Raw genomic sequence first — 16,978 nt, forward strand, 5'->3', positions numbered from 1 at the left:
ACCTAAAAACGTGTGTTGATTACTCCTATTGCGAATTGCAAGATTCTCCAAAACTGGAGAACAGGGCTAGTACCTACATTTGAGAACTGGAGGTCTAAAATGTCAAGAATAAAGAGATTAGAGTGATATTATGCACTAAGGTCAGGCTCACACAGTAAATTTCTGAAGCTGTGGGAAGCTATAATGTGCCGATGTGTGTTTCCTCAGTCTACATAGAAATACTGTGTGCAGAAGGTTAACGGAGTTTGTATCTGAATTGGTGTTTATGTTATTAGTAAGAGGAAGAAATGAGATCAGTGTTAATCAGTATTATTATATCTGTAATGTGAGCCACTGCTTGAGCTCAGGACCATTTGGGGGTAGGTTTAAAATCGACAGTATTTGAGAGAAGTGACAAACTTGTTCATTGTGGTGTTTTAAACTATGTTTCGTAACGTTTTGAATAAAACGGGCTGTCGTGAATCTGCTGCTAAATCATAATATTACCTTAATATAAATGATGCAATGTTTCAAACTATGCTATGGAACGTTTGAAAAGAAAAATGTGTTGATATATTTGCCTCTATGTTATAAGATGAATTGAAAGATTTTCTGTAACTCTTCTGACAAAAAAGGTGACTAAGGAAATAAAATAAAAACCAAAGTGGAGTCTTCGGCAACCATCACGGAATATGAATTTTTGGGAGCAGGAAGGCTCCTGAGAGACCCTTTCATTGCTGTTTATATTTTGCAGGTGTGTGGCGCCTTCCTCTCCTCCGACTGGAATGAACGGAAACGAAACTGTGGTCAGGTGTGCACCTTCTTTGGGACAGGGGAGTGCTTTGTGTTTAGTGTAAGTATTTACTTATATACTTTTCTCTGTTACACTGCATGTTCTCCAGCTTTTTCCTTACTCTTTGGCAACATTTTAGCAGGTTGTTCTTGCAGTTCTTAATTCTTTTATTTTTCATCCTGTGGGTCCCTGTTTGTTTACTGCCCTCATTATGAATGATCCTGAAAATGTTCCAGATTTTCCCGTATCTGTAATTTTGGGCGTGGGGAAAATCAGCCATCACAAGTGGGACCTGAGCGGCCCCTGAAATGAAGAATACCTTAGGGAATCAGGATTTCCAGGTACAATTTCCACATTTCATTTCAGCAGGATTTTCACACAGAGATTTCTGTGAAAATTTCCATGTGAAAATAAACAAATCCATTGAAACAAGATTGGTTACAATAGTTAAGGCCAGAGTGAATTGCAACATTCTAACACTGGCATACAACTGTCTTCATGGCCTGATGCTGAGTTCCTTGCAAGAAGAATTGCATCACATTAACCTGGTAGGTCTCTGTGCTGTAGGGATCTTTCCTTAATAGTTGTTCCAAACTCTAGATCCAAGTCATTTGGTCACCAAAGGTTCTGCATACTTATGATCTTTTTTACCGGACTCAATCTAGAGCTCTTCAGCAGAAGTGCGGTGCTGACGGGGCCCTCTGGAGGGTGAGCCCCCCCCGAACTGCGGGGGCTGCAGGGGCCTGTGTTACGCCCCTGCTACCACCCATCCACTGTACGGTGTGGTCAGAAAATTCTTTGTCTAACGGGACTCTCACTGTGGTCACTACCAGTGATTGCTGTCACCTTAACTTTCAGTCAGGGTCTTTCCCTGTGCTATTTATAACAACACATTTCACTCTTCCTTCGTCTGTTGCTTATGATTCACCTTTTTCCTATACATGTTCCTTAAAAAAAACACCATGACAGTCTGCATTAATTTGTTATGCCATTTATTGTATAGCTGTGGATCCCGAATCCCCTTTAATAAGCCCGAAAGGGTTTGGTGCTCACAGTGTGAAGCTGGAATATTGGTAAAAGTGTGCTAGTTTAAAAAATATATATATGGTTTTGTTTTATTTTAGAACATAAACATACCAGTACACTAACAATCCGTTACATAACGTGACCTTAGAGCCATATTCCGCTCTTCAGTGATTCAAGACAATGATTACATTCCCCATCTAATTTTAGTTTCCTTCATTCGCCTATAGGTCATCTTCATCCAGAAGGGCCACTGAAGTATGTCCCTTATGCCCCTTACACCCCATCGACATGCAGATTATCCCCTGGTAGTTGTTCCATTTCCCCCACACCGTGGTTCTCTTATGGGGACAGACTTGACTCTCATATACCTTCCTCTCTGCCAACATACATCACTCAATATCCATTTCCATTCCCTCATTGTGGGTGTTGATGTGGCCTTCGACTGCTTGGCTATGTTTCTTTTGGCGACCATAAATCCTAATGTCACCCAGTGGTGTTCTTTGTTATTGAGATCAATCTCATCTCATATGTTCAAGAGTTACCATTTTGGCAACTTGAACCAAGCAATTATGTGGGCCTTTTGGGCATAAAGCAGGGTGATGGTTTTTAAAAGTAGGACATATAGGAATGTAATGTTAAGTATGTCCTTTCTGTGAAGAAACACCAAAAGCTATTTTTACTGCTGCAAGGCTGGCTGTTCCACAGGAAGACATTGCGTTACATTTAAGAATTCTAATTTCATTTAAGAAAAAGCTAGAAAAAGAATTCAACAACTATTTTTAACGGTTATATAAAATTCAGTTCAATGTTTAGCTAAGATTTGTGATAAATATTAAGATTAAGCTAATTTTTTTAAGTTATCTTTTCTGTGCCTAAACTTTCTGCAGGACCATTTGCATTTGCTCTCTCTCGTCTGCCAGCCAGTAACTAGCATTTGAATTGGTGTGAACAGGCATGAAATGCCTGCCCATAGCAAACAATAGGCTGACCTTAATGGTCAGAGATGACCTTTCTGAACCTGACAGAATATGCATGGTGGGGCTTTGAGCATCCTTTTTTGACATTACATTTCCAATCCTGATTGAATTTCAAATCTTGCTTGACAGATCTGCTGGAGATTGACATATAACACTTGGGGCACACTTCAAAGGGGGTGGGGGCTCTCACAGGCACATTTAGCTGATACTTGGGCAGTGCTTTCCTAAGGGAAAACCTTAAAACGTGGCTGTCCATATAAGTGCACCACCGCATCGATTGACAATGTCCCCATATACGGAATGAGTACTGCTAGATCTGACAGGTCTCATCCTCATTTGTAGATAACAAGTACAACAATTCTACCAATGAGTTTAAATTCCCCCACTGAAACACTGCTGGTCCAATACAATCAATACAGCAGCAAAGTCACGTTCCAGGCTGCTGCACTCCACTGTCTCCACTGTCTCTTGACATCTGCTGCACAAGGAACATTGAGATCAAAATTCAGGTGGACAAGCACATGTCCTGGGCAAGGGCTGTCCAATGAGATTGGACACTGGTGGGGCTGCTGGGCAGTCTTTAAACTAAAGTCCTTGTATTTCAAATGCATGCTGGCTCTAGACTTAATTTCCCACAACATTTATTCAGAAAAGTTTCCCTTAAAGTTATATAGAATTGATCCTCACGCGCAGTTTTTGTAGATATTCTCCAAATCGTCACCAATATATGTTATGATAAATGGAAGCAATCCAGTAGCCGAGGTAAGGTTATTGTTGAATCTTTTATTAATCTTGGTTCATAGAATGGTCACCTAGTAAGCCCTGAAGAAAGCTTGTATTAATCAGCCCCACAAGTAGCAGCCTCCCCGGCTCTGCCCATGTTCCAACTGACACTTCACATCACAGAAACCCTCCCATTCCATTACATGACCATGCACACCAACATTCTACACAGCACATTCACACTGGCTGAGCAGCAAGGGCATAGAAACAGGGGCTCCGCCATAGCAGCCGCCACATTGCCTCACCAGTACCGGTGGGGCTTCAATCCCCACAGACACTTGCGCCAGGAGGTGCCAATGCCCTGACACTGCGCCCAGAGATGCATAAAGAGTGCTCAGAGATCCTGCAGCGCGGGATGCGCGTTGGTATAGGCTGTGCCCGGGCAGGGCCATCTGCACCCGTCAGAGGCTGGCAGAGGGTGGGCTGGGCTACCCCCTTTTGTCTACTCTCCAGCCACCACCATGGGTAGAATAGAATAGAATAGAATAGAAGCAGATTTGTAAAGCGCGTGGTTACCCGGGAGCTTCCCAGCGCTAATAGAGCAGAGAATATTGTGAGGAGAATGCCGAGTTAGGAATCCTGAGGAAAGAGAAAGGTTTTAAGAAACTTACGAAACTTCGAGTAGCTGGGTTCAGTTCGAATCCTAAGAGGGAGTGCGTTCCACAAAGTCGCTGCATTGACAGAGAATCGACGTTCTCCTGTTCGAGCTCTCTTCACTCTGGGGACAGTGGCAAGATGCCCATGGTCGGAGCGAAGGGCCCTGTTAGCCTTGTAAGGGCACACTAAGCTCCTCAAGATAGGGGGTCCCTTACCCTGGAGGGATTTGTGGACAATGCACAGGGATTTGAACTTTATCCTCTCGCGTATTGGCAGCCAGTGAAGAGATCTTAGGGCAGGTCTAGCTGAGGACCTTGCAGATGAGCCTGTAAGCAGCCTGGCTGCAGAATTTTGAATCAATTGGAGCTTGTTAATGGTGGCTTCAGGAGCGCCATAATAGAGGGTGTTACTGTAGTCCAACCTTGAGAGGATTAACCCTTGGATGAGAAGTTTTCTCGAGGGGGGAGGTAGTAGAGGGAGCACTTTTCGGGCTGCGCGGAGTAGGCCAAAGCATATGCCTGCCGTTTTTTTGGCTTGAGTTTTGAATGAGAGGTCCTGTTCGAGCCACACCCCTAAACTTTTAATTTCGTTTTTTGGTGCGGGAAGAGCCCCCAGACAGGCGGGCCAGATGGAATCGGCAAAGATGTCAACTTATGTCCTAGGAGCATGAGCTCGGTTTTAGTTCCATTTAATTTAAGAAGGGATTTACTCATCCAGGCATGTATCTCGGACAGACAGGAGTGAAGGTTTTCAGGGCATTGGTCCAATTGAGTAAGCGAGATGACTAGTTGTGTATCATCCGCGTAGGTGACTACTTTAATACCAAGAGGAGAGACCACATCTTCCAGTGGGGACATGTATACGTTGAACAAAGTAGTGCTCAACGAGGAGACCTACGGTACACCACACTGGAGGGGGATTCGGTTGGACCGTGCATTACCTTCCCAGACCTGGAAAGTCCGGTTGTTTAAGAACGATGTTAGCCATGACAGGGCAGTTCCCGTCACCCCCATATTAATAAGGTGCTGAATTAAGATTTGGTGGTCAACCGTATCAAAAGCTGCGCTTAGATCCAGAAGGATCACAACTGCTGATCCTCCTGAATCCAAGATACACCTCGCCTCTTCGACAACCGCTATGAGGGCGGTGTCTGTGCCCTGACCTGGGCGGAAACCTGTCTGAGAGCTACGTAATAGCTCATTAGTTTCCAGAAAGGATGACAGTTGCTGGTTGGCAATTTTCTCCGCAATCTTGCTGAGTCCCGGCAGCAACGAAATAGGCCGAAAACTAACCAACTCAGAAGAGTCCAGCTGTGGCTTTTTTAGTAGGGCTTTTACAATGGCATCCTTCCAGCTAGGAGGGACGATGCCTTGAGAAAAGGAGGCGTTAATTAAATAAGTGGCCAGGGGGGAGATGGTAGATGCAATACATTTTAGGATATGCATAGGGGCGGGGTCGCTGGGAGATCCGCTTTTCATGGATGACAGCTTTTCATGGATGACAGGAGTTTTTGGAATTCTTCCCTGGAGACGGAAGCAAAGGAATCCAAATGGGGGCCAGATGTATGGGCCCTAAAACTTCCAGGATCTAAAGGGCAGTCGCTTTGCGGTAAAGTTTTTAATATATTTTGAATTTTACTATAAAAAAAGTCCACAAGCTGATTACATTTGGCCTCTGAGATGTCTGGGACGGGCGGAGGATTAGGAACCTTCAGGAGTTCCTCACTATCCGGAATGTTTCTCTGGAAGAGTTTGAGGACATTCTGATTTTCTCTTCGAAGAATGCAGTCTGGGCAGCTTTAAGTGATGTTTTATAGGACCTAATAGCTGCTCTATAGGCGGCTTTGTTATGACTGGCCCAGTCTTTCCTAATTTTTTACAACCTTTCCTTAGGTCTCTAAGTTCTGGCGTGTACCACGGAGATTTAAAAACACTACTCTTTTTTACGACTCTTTTTCTAGGAAGGACAAAGTCGAGTGAGCTGTCGAGCCAACTCGCAAAGTTTTTATCGGCCACCAAGGGATCGGGATCGTGTAAGGGAGCAGTCTGCTCCAGTCTGAGAGTCCAGTTCTCAAAGGAGAGCTTGGACCAGGCCCTTTCTAAAGTGCGTGATACAGGGGCTTGAAATGTGTCAGTGCAGGTTCGCCAGGAAAACGGGACCAGGAAGTGATCAGACCAGGGAAGGGGAAGTGGGGGGCTGGATTCCAGGAAAGGAATGTTGGAAAATATGGGGCCCAAAAGGTGTACCCTATTGTGTGTGGCGTCTGTATTTGTAAGCACCAGCTCATAAGATATTAAGTCGAGCTGAAGTTCTGCCGCCGCTTTGTCGTGGGGGTCATTAAAATGAAGGTTTAAATCTCCCAAAAGAATGAAGTTGGATGCAGTGGAAGCTGAGGCAATAATTGTTTCTAATAGCGAGCTACCGAAGTGCCCTGGGCTACCCGGGGGGCGGTACACCAGGAGACCTGAAATAGATTTAGTAGGGGAGATTTGTACGGCAAAGCGGGAGCTCTCACAGTCGGCCATGGCGCTGTCTGCCATCCTGCAGGTGAAATGATTTCTGTACACTAAGGCTAACCCACCCCCTTTACCGTTAGGCCTAATCTGGGATTGGATGAGATATCCTTGGGGGAGCGCGCTGACAATATCTGAATCCGAATTCGGAGACAACCATGTCTCCGTTAGGAACAGTATATCCAATTTGTGGTCCTGGATCAGTAAATTAATCTCCAAGGAATGTTTCGGCAGTGCCCTGCAATTCAATAGAGCCATGCGTAAATGGGTCCTGGCTTGTTCGGTGAGCTGTATTCCCGCTGTCGGAAGAATGCAACGACTGCAATGAATGTATAGGCCATCTGGTCTGTGCAACATGTGGCATGAAGGGTTTCTCCTCGGTCTAGGCGCTAACAACCCTGTAGTATTGACTTGGGGAACTCTAAAGCTAAAGTGCGCAGGAACTCTGCCTCAATTATTTCATACTTAACTTCCACATTGGGGGCATTAACTCAAGAAATTCTAAATGCTGACGACCAGATGGGTTTGAGAGTTTATCATCTTGGGTTGAGTGTCCCCCCAGTTGACCCCCCTCTGAATGTAATCCCTAATGAGAACCAAGCCATCCCCACTATGAAGGGCATGCCGAGGGAGGGTCCCTTGTTTCCTTGCAGGGGGTTCCAGTCTGTGGAGGTAGAGACCTTGGGAAAGGATGTGTCCCTGCATCAGGAACTGCCCATACCCTCAGCCAAAAAAAGGGGAAAAAGAGAGACATTAAGCCTGTCCTGGTACCAGCTGAACCCATCCCAAGTCACTATGGTGAACTAGACCGCGATATCAACTGTTCTACCTATACAGCTGTTAGACAATCCATGGAGGACTTACTTAAAGCGCGACTGGAGCCACTTTTCTCTACTGTTATCAAAGACATCTCTAATCTTTTTAAAATGCTGGTAAATGGGGTAATGGGGAAACTAGAGCGTTTAGAGACTCAACTTATGGAGCTGAATAATGGAGCTGTGTCGATTAATTGATCTGGTTTATTGACCTCATGAATCTTGGCTGCAAGCCAAAAGGGTGAGGGGGCCTTAAGGCAGGAAAATCCGACCTCGCCCCAGACTAGCACAGGTTCTCTAGTTAAAGCCATGCCAGGGGTGAGCTCAGGGCATTGGGAAGTGGACATGCCCTGCAAATATGGTGAGCAAATCCCTGTCACTAATCAACAACTAGTAGGACAGGGCAAGACCCCTTGAACACAGGCTTTAAAATAGGGTCTTAAATAGCTACAGACTTAACTTGCCACCAGATGCAACTCCACTAGTAGCAATTCTTATAGGTGCTCCCCGTTGAAAGAGAACTGTACAGAATCTACCCAGGAACTTATAAGTAAAACTACTAGTGTAAGCAGTATTCAGGCAATGGGGAGCTGGTTTTCTCCCACATAATAATGGCAAGACAAGTTGGTTGGGTGGGATTTAGGCTAAAACTTGTAGAGGGAGACTGTATTGTCATTACTTTTGATCAGGCAGGTATAGCAGGGAAGGTTTTCCAGGATGGTATAAATGAGAGACCGGGGGCATTAGGGTTCTGCCGCCGTTTTTTTTTTTTACCCACACCTGATGGGCAACAGGTACCCAGCATGAGGGAGAGGGGGAATTGTGTGTTGGCAAAAGTGAGGGTGTGTCCATTATCCGGAACAAGCGCTAGGGATGGCCAGTTTCCTAACCCGAATTCCCTATTACCCCGACACCACCTACACTGCTAAAAGTGATTCCAGGGGAGGAAGGAAGGGAGAGAAGTCTAGTGTGTACAAACAGATTCCTCCCATTGAGTCATTTGGATAATAACGATTTACTGGCGTCTCCCCTTTCTATATGCGTAGAAAGTTTTTAATGCCTATTTTAAAGGGGAAATGTTTTACGCAGGTTATACCTGCATTATCATATCTGCAGATGCTGATTGACCCCTGGGAGACTTTTAATATTGCATGTTTTTAGTGGCTGCTGTGAGGCAAAGGAAATAAAACTGCAATTTATGTTAAGTAACCTGGTTGTTTCTAAATGACTAAATGTGAACAATTTTAATGTTTGCCCTTTGATTTTCCCTTTCAATGTGAATTGTCGGTAGCTTGTTTTATTTGCTTTCCTATGAATTCTGGTGACGATATGTTTTATGGTGCCCATGATTATCTATGAAATTTCTTACTCTTATTGTTGTGGTGTATGCTCTATGCTGTGTACTTTTATGGTTTTTGTTAACAGAATAAGTGATTTTGACTGACTGACTCCTTTGCCTCATTCAAGAAATCGTTAAGCATAGCTCTTGGAAACCCTCAGACTGAACAGGATTTATAAATCTAGCAGCAACAAGACTGCCACCCAACCCTGTTCCACCTGGAACCCAATACTCCCCGTACCAGCCAGAAATGCAGTTTTTATGCTGTGACCACAGGATTTTGGAAGGTGTAGGCAGAAGTGAGAGAGGAAGAAAGTTCTTCATGTCATCAGGATCAATGTTAGGCTTTTTTGAAGAGGGATTACAGTAGCCTCCTTCCAAGGTTGAGGTAAAGTCCCAGAATCAAGGTCATGATTGAGTAGATGCTGTAAAGTTTTGGCAATGTAATCAGGTGCCAGTTGCAGATTCGGAAATAGGAGGGGAGGCAGAGAGCTTGGAGGGCTCCCTGGAGATGGCCAATGCTTAAAATCATAGGCCGAGTTAAATCGGGTTCCTTGGTGGACCCTTGCCCTCCTGACATATTCAAGGTGGCAATGCCAGGAATAGAGGAAGAGGTTCTGCATCTATTGAACACTTCTCTTCGCACAGGACAGATCCCTCTAGCTTTTAAGGAGGCTCGCCTGATCCCCTTACTGAAGAAACCTGGTGCAGACACAAAATGTCTGCAAAATTTCCGGCCCATCTCTCAGTTGCCTTTTTTGGCTAAAGTGGTTGAGCAGCATGTGTTAGCTCTACTATCGGGCCATCTAGAGAATAACAACCTGCTGGAGACCAATCAGGCAGGGTTCCGTGCTAATCATAGCACGGAACTAGTTATGTTATCCATTCTAGATGAGTTAAGAACGCGGGCTGATGCAAAAACACCGAGCGCCCTGATACTACTGGATCTCTCTGCGGCGTTTGATACCGTGTGTCACAAACAGCTTCTGTCGCGGTTGAGATCCTTTGGCGTCATGGGAACAGCACATGCATGGCTTGCATCATTTTTGCAGGGTAGGACACAACGAGTGCAGCTGGGTGACCTATTTTCCACCCCTGCCCCGATCACCTGTGGGGTTCCACAGGGCTCTGCCTTGTCACCCCTACTCTTCAACATCTACCTGCAGCCACTAATTGCTCTCCTGAATAGGATGGATTGCCTAGTGTATAACTATGCCGATGACACCCAGATAATCATCCGGTTGGATGATGGTCCGGGAGCATCCACTAGGCTACAGGACATACTGAAAACCACAGTCAATTGGATGTCCGAGAACTCTCTGAAAGTCAATCCGGATAAGACGGAAGTGTTGCCCATCTCCACCTCGGGTAACCCTTGGAGCGAGAAATTTTGGCCTAAGGAGCTGGGCGCACCACCAAAACCGGCAGTCGCAGTCAAAAGCTTAGGCCTATACGTGGATAATAAATTATCCATGGAAAAACAAGTTACCACCGTAGTGGGCACCTGTATAGGCCTCCTAAGACAACTAAGGAAGATCTCTGCCCTACTCTCATTTCCTACTTTGAGACACGTGGCTTCAGCCACAATTTTGGCTAGGCTGGACTACGGGAACTCCCTATATTTAGGTTTGCCACAGCAGTTGCTGGACAAATTACAGGGAGTTATGAATGATGCAGCTAGGCTGATATTTAAAAAACCCAGGACTGCTCATGCCTCTCCTCTGATGCAGGAGCTGCACTGGCTCCCAATTCGTCAGAGAATTGTCTTCAAAGGACTGTGTATCGCTCACAAGGCTCTGTATGGCAAAGCACCAAAATACCTGAAATCCCGACTATCCCCCTACACACCGGGCAGGACTTTGCGTTCGTCGGACGCCACTCTTCTGTCCCAATCCCGCTTCAAATTGACCACGGTGGGGGGCCGTGCGTTTTCCAACACGCTCCCAGCTTTATGGAACAAACTGGATCCAGAGCTCAGGAAGGAAAGTAACTTACTTTCCTTCAGAAAAAAACTAAAAACTGTATTGTTTAAACAAGTATGGAGCAGATCTTAGGTGCACAGCTGGTTTCAAGTGAATGTAACATCTTTTCACGTAAATCTGGACAGACAGCGCTTAGAGACCCCTGTGGTTATAACGCGCTATATAAATTAAATAAATAAATAATAATAAAAAAAAAATGATGCCATATATAAACTGGGTTGAACAGATGCAGGGAATTCAGAGTAGATCTTAAGAATTTTGTCTCTGAAGTATGTGGCCACTCTATCACAAAAATCCTGCGAAGGATCAGTAAGGCCGGGACAATTTTGAGACAATTCTTTAACAACTCTACAGAGATCTTTAGAGGAGTTACTTGCCATTCCAATTTTGTCTGCGTAGTAGGTGGATATGGTCAATGGCTAGTAAATATTGATGAATAAGAGCTATGTGACTTGTTTTATACAAAGAGCCATGATTCAGTAACCATTTCCATTCTTGTCTCCGACAAATTTGCCAACGTTTTTTTAGATCATCAGTAAACCAGGGGATGAAAGGTTTGGATCTAGTGCAATGCCTCCTTGTCAGGGGGGCAACAATACCAAGGGCAGCCCCTATCCAGTTTCTAAATCCCTAAGTCGAGAGGACAGGCAAGGTGCCTGCAGGACTGTGAACGGATTGGAGCACGTGTACCTGCCAAGAACTTTTTTAGGTTTAGTTAGTCCTGGTCCCGCCCCCATAGATAACAGTGCGGGGCATCTCACATTGAAAGTAACTATATAATGATCCGCCCAACTAAGAAAGATTTTCTCCTTAAATGTCAGGGTGGGAGAATTAGAGAAGATATCATGTAAAGTCTGCCCTGCCAAATGAGTGGGGGCTTTCACCACCTGAAAAAAAACACACAAAAAAACTACATTCTTTATAGATTCTATTAAGTATAGAGAGTCCTTGGTGGATCTATCTTCTAAGTGAAAATTAAAATTGCCAAGTGTAGCAAAATTCTGATGAACCAGAAAGGGCTCTAATGCTTGGAGCCAAACTTCAAGGAAGTCAATTCACGGGCACGGAGGGCGATAAATTAGGAGCTCTGTGAAACGGGAATAGCAGCACTTTTCAATCTAAAAAGCGTTGCCTTCGTGGCTTCTGACCGATGCAGCGCAACTGCCTCAATAGTACAATTTAATGAGTCCTTCTAAATGATCGGTAGGCCGCCTCCTCTGTGACCAGGATGATCTTGGCGAGATATAGCATAGCCTGTAGGAGTAGCGGCTACCAAATCAGGGCTTGAGACCTCGGAGCCCTAGGTTTCCGTAAAAAGGCAGTCAAGGTGGCGTGATGTAATAAGCTCATGAATTTCAGTGTTGTTTGCAAAAAGAGTGTGCGTTAAGTATTGCACTGATGTTTGGCATTGGTAAAGTCAGCCCTCATGCATATCATATCCTTCAGATGGGGACGGAGCTCCAGGAGCTGCATACGAGAATAACCCACTAAGGTGGTTTTGGGGCAATCTGAACTAGAACTGGCAGCATCTCTGGCCCATGGCGCCATCCAGGCACGGATGTGCAGAGACGTGCTTGCCTTAGGTGCATGTCCACTGCGTATCTGCGCTAGTATGTGTGCTAAATAGGTGAGGCTGAACAGGAACTAGCCTGCCAACGTCGCTAGATGGTACCCGAGACAGAACAGCCCTGAAGTGAGGATTATAGGGTGCCCTTTTCACACAATCAGCCGGAGGCAATAGTCTGTGGTTGACCAAAGGGCCAGCAAAAAGAAAGCGGCAGAACAGAAAGGTAACCCTCACCCTCCCCCCCCCCCCAACACAGTCCCCATCAAACAAAATGCAGTGTTTACTTAATTTCTTCTTTGAGACTTTTCATAGTTTATGTTTACTTTTCTGGCATCAAAATTGTTCCGTTCTTTTCATCAGACAGTATGGAGAGCGTTACAGGATTTGGTATATTTGAAGAGTCAGGATAGCCTAAAAGGGATAGAGGAGGTGAGCGGGCAATGAAAAAGAAGGAGCCCGAGGGAAGGGGAGTGGTAGGGGGTACCAGCTGCAGTCAGAAGCAAGAATAGAATAGGTAAGAGAGGGAATGCACAGTAGGCAAGAAGGATTAGACTGAGGGGAGGAATCTGCTCCTTAGAAAATGTGTGAGTGGAACCCAGAGGCTTTGCCTGACCCCTTGTCAATGAAGTGAATAGGCTGTAGAAGGTTCTATCTTAAATGAATGCAGTGTATTACTTCTAGTTTAATATTTCTACAAAGGTTTACATGCCGTATTAGAGGCAATAATTCAAACCTGTGAAGATAATTCAGTGGGAGAAATGTAATTATAGGTAAGTAAAGATTTCTTGTTGGGGTCATTTTTAAATGGGGTTGAAACCTTGCAGCTCAAAATCACTATACATTCCTACACTAGAGGTACTGAGATAACTGCAGCATTAAAAGGGTTAATTAGCATGAGTTATATCTGTCACCATGAATGGTAGACTTGGCAGGTGACATTGCTAGGTGCTTACAATAAAAAATATTATGTTTGTTTCATTTTGTAAAGGTGCGACCTGAAATGGAGAAATACCAGTGGGTGGTGGTGAGAAAGGCAGAGATGAGGAAGGCTGCACCTCCATCACCCCGCCCCCGTTCACGTTCCCGCACTTCCTCCTTCGGATCAGCAATGCAGCGCCCATCATCCTCTCCTCCAGTTGGTAGCAATTACCTGTCCGTGCCGATGCCAGCACAAGCTACAGCCGAGCGCCTATCCCCATACCTCTCTGTCCGCCATTTCAAGCTACCTTCCAAGACTGCATCCATGTTCATGTCAGGGAGCCATGAAGGAATCATCATTGGTAGGTGACCTCATGGAAAAGTAAAAATGCAAAGTGCTCGTCAAAGTCACTCTATATTACCTTCACAAAACAATATCAAACGAAGCCCACATTGTTGCCTTCTATACTATGTTTTCTTGTAAAGCTATGTCTGGATACCAAACCTATGACCATACTAACGATGCCACTATTGACTGTGTGGTTCTCCTGGGGGCAATGCAGCAGTCTCATCGAGGAGTTACCTGTGTAGCAAGGAGTTACCTGTGTAGCAAGGAGTTACCTGTGTATCTGTACATGTCAGGACACCAGCATTGTCGGTATAGAAGAGGACCTAGATCTTTTGAGCCCTCACCTGTGGTACATCTGCACAAATAGGTCTGCAAACCAACTTTCTGATATTTAATGAAAAATTAAACATTGTGAGGGAGCAGAACACATTCTGGCTTTTATTTATGTTTTGGAAGATCATTGATGATTTTTCTATATTTACTGGGTAGGATCATCGTTTTATTGCTACATGAACCTGGTGCAATAAGGTAATTACACAGCTGTCCAGTCCCTTCATAGGATGACAGTTCCACAGTATTTGTTGACTTCTTGAATCGTGACCAGTCTTTCAAACTCATCATACAATCATATGGGACTGGTCAGAATCTAGCCTGGCTTATTGAGAACATTTTAAATCCTTCTCTTGAAAATTCCGTCTCCCTATCATAATTTTTCTGATCTCTTTAGTGTGTGTTTTATTGATACCATTTATCTAGTTATCTAGTGTTACCTAGGCCTCCATCCTAATAAATTGTGAAACCCTGGTGCTCAGATACCTCTGGTACAATAAGAAGAGCTTAACATATAATACGGTGATTGAGATAGTCCTGGGAGAAAAATAAGTTTAGTAATTGTATACACTTGTACATTGAAAGTAGATGGCTATACCTCCAGCTGTCGCCTGTGTGTTATTATTGACCTCATGGATGGAGGAAAGTTGTCCCGTCTGTAGTCTGGCATGTTTCCTGTTGACAGCTGTCAATTGTCACTGCAGACACACACGTGATCTTTCTTATTGGGATAAAAATCAATATTATTATGATTAGTGTGAATAAGAAAAGTCACAAAGCTTTTTGAATGAACATAGTTATGATAATACAATCATCTCATCAGAAATGAAAGTTGATTTTATAAATGAATTTGTTACTTTTCACACCTTTGGGCTACAGTCATTTTTAGGGCCTGGCATCAATACACACACTGTTTCAGTCACAAAAGGTCAGCAGGTGAGCGTAGATGTCTACTCTGTAGGCCTGGCTTACCTGTGAGAAACTAGTAAACATTCCTTTCAAATGCCTTGCCTTCCTACGAGGAAGGGTGTGTCAAACTTTGCTTCTGAGCACAATCTGTTGTCATCTAGATGGGTGTCTCTTTTGTATGATCATATGTGAGAACGGCTAACGGAGAGGAGATAAAGAGAGACAATCGGAAACTTATTTTGCTAGTGTGGTTGATTTCCCCACATTGACCCTTCTCATTCAGATCTCTTAAGAGTGTCCCTGGTACTAGGGAATCCCCACTAGCCTCTCTTGCATTATTGTAGGTGAAACGTGTGAGACCAGGGGACTGGGTTGAGAATTCTCTGCAGTCACTAAAATGTTTGACACTTTTAGAGCTTTTACTGACACACTGCAGAGAAAAGAAAATAACCTAATGGGGTTTGGAAAGGAAAGAAGCACACCCCAATACTTACTCAGGGCTCAGTGTCCGAAGAATCTTGTTGACTGCTTGTTGACTTACTTTAGCTTTGCCTGTATCCTTTCTGGACTGTATGTCTCTCCAGATGCATGCAAATACTGCTCTGCCTGGTCGGGCAGAAGCATGAACCAAGTTGAAGGGTCCCATCTTGAAATCAGGAAGTAGTGCCCGGCCAAAATGTTCCTTCCTACCAAGCAGAGACTACCTGCAGCAAGATAAAGATATCTGCTACTCATACAATTGAAAACCTTGGGGCAGCGGATTATAATACTTTCCTGGCATTTGGAATATTTGGAAAAAAACTAATTACTTTACTCCCCCTGTTGCTGGGGGAAGTGAAGGAGTTCAGTTGTGGGGACTTAACAAGGAAGGATCAGTAAGCTCGTCTTCCTGGGTTATAGACCAAAAGGCTTATGCCCCTACCTAAACTCCCAGCTGCCACCATCAATCAGTTTACACATTAGCTGGCTCGGGACCCATTAGAAAATCTTCAGTGTGTGTTGGTGCACTTTAGGTGGACCCCCTAGCCAGCAGTGCCTGAAACCCCTGTTAGTGAAGCAGCAAAAATACATAGAGTACCTCCACTTGGTCTATCAGAAGTTCCAAACCTTTGGGGCCTGGGCTTTGCTATTGCACTTTCTTCAACACTTCCAGCAAAATGCAGATGCAGGGTTTATCTGATGGCCTATGTTTGGCTTGTGACTTTATTTGTAGGGAGGGAATTAAGAGGATGGAGGGTAAGGTGGGGCAAAATGCGAAACTAACGGGTAAAAATGAACACCAAATTTGAAAATATTGTTTCTGGTAGGACATCTTACCCAGCAGACGCTGCAGAGTTTCTCTAGAATGATGAATATAAGAAATTGGTCAACATCTATGAATTGGGAGAGCACAAAGAAGAGCACATTTTCTGGATAGTAGAGCCTGTGGACAGACTCCACGTGGTCAAAGATGTGTGTCTATTGTGGTCAAAGGTGGAAACAGGACACAATTCCTCAACAGGGTTAGACTATTTCCATACAACCCCCCCTTCAGGACAAAAAGTGGGGTCACCCATTGCCTTAAGGATATGTATTCTATGAGGGACTGGGTAAACATCCCAGACAGGGGTAGCCTGATGCCATCAGGGGTAAGAGCAGATCTGCCAAGTCAGCCAAGTTGGTGTTGGTTTTAAAAGAAAGCTCTGGCATGGTAAACTGTAATTGTGGATTCTATAAACCCTCTTGTAATGGCTATAGTGTTTAACAAGTGGATGCAATACAAAAGCATCACTTCCGTAAAAGCAACTAGAAAGGCAATTTAAGTCATGGTCTGCAGTATTTTTGTCTTTGCAGAGATCACCATTCGCAAAGTGCATGGACATGCCACCATGTAACAAAGAATTGCAATTCGCACAAGCCTGATGCATCACAACATGCCATGTTTATGCAGATGGAACAGAATGGTCCCGGTTATGGCAGACTGGGTGGATTTTTAATTAGAGGATCAATAGTCTCTTTCCCAGGGGTACATGTAAAGGACTTGTTATCCACCCTGGGTGGTCGTGCTTTTTCTAACATCTTCCCAGCTGTCTGGAATAACTTACCCACTGAACTGCGCAAA

At 44.5% G+C, this 16,978-nt stretch overlaps 1 protein-coding gene across 1 annotated transcript in view; it reads left to right on the forward strand.

Moving 5' to 3' along the window:
• The window catches only part of LOC144770286 (TBC1 domain family member 24-like), a 151,708-nt gene that overhangs the window by 124,286 nt on the left and 10,444 nt on the right, over positions 1-16,978 (forward strand). The window contains exons 5-6 of the mRNA XM_078654682.1: positions 734-832; positions 13,360-13,651. Coding sequence (XP_078510808.1) covers positions 734-832; positions 13,360-13,651 — 391 coding nt within the window. The remainder of the gene's footprint in view (positions 1-733; positions 833-13,359; positions 13,652-16,978) is intronic.

This window comes from Lissotriton helveticus, chromosome 7 (assembly GCF_964261635.1).
Source record: "Lissotriton helveticus chromosome 7, aLisHel1.1, whole genome shotgun sequence".
In the NCBI taxonomy this organism is placed as follows: domain Eukaryota; kingdom Metazoa; phylum Chordata; class Amphibia; order Caudata; family Salamandridae; genus Lissotriton; species Lissotriton helveticus.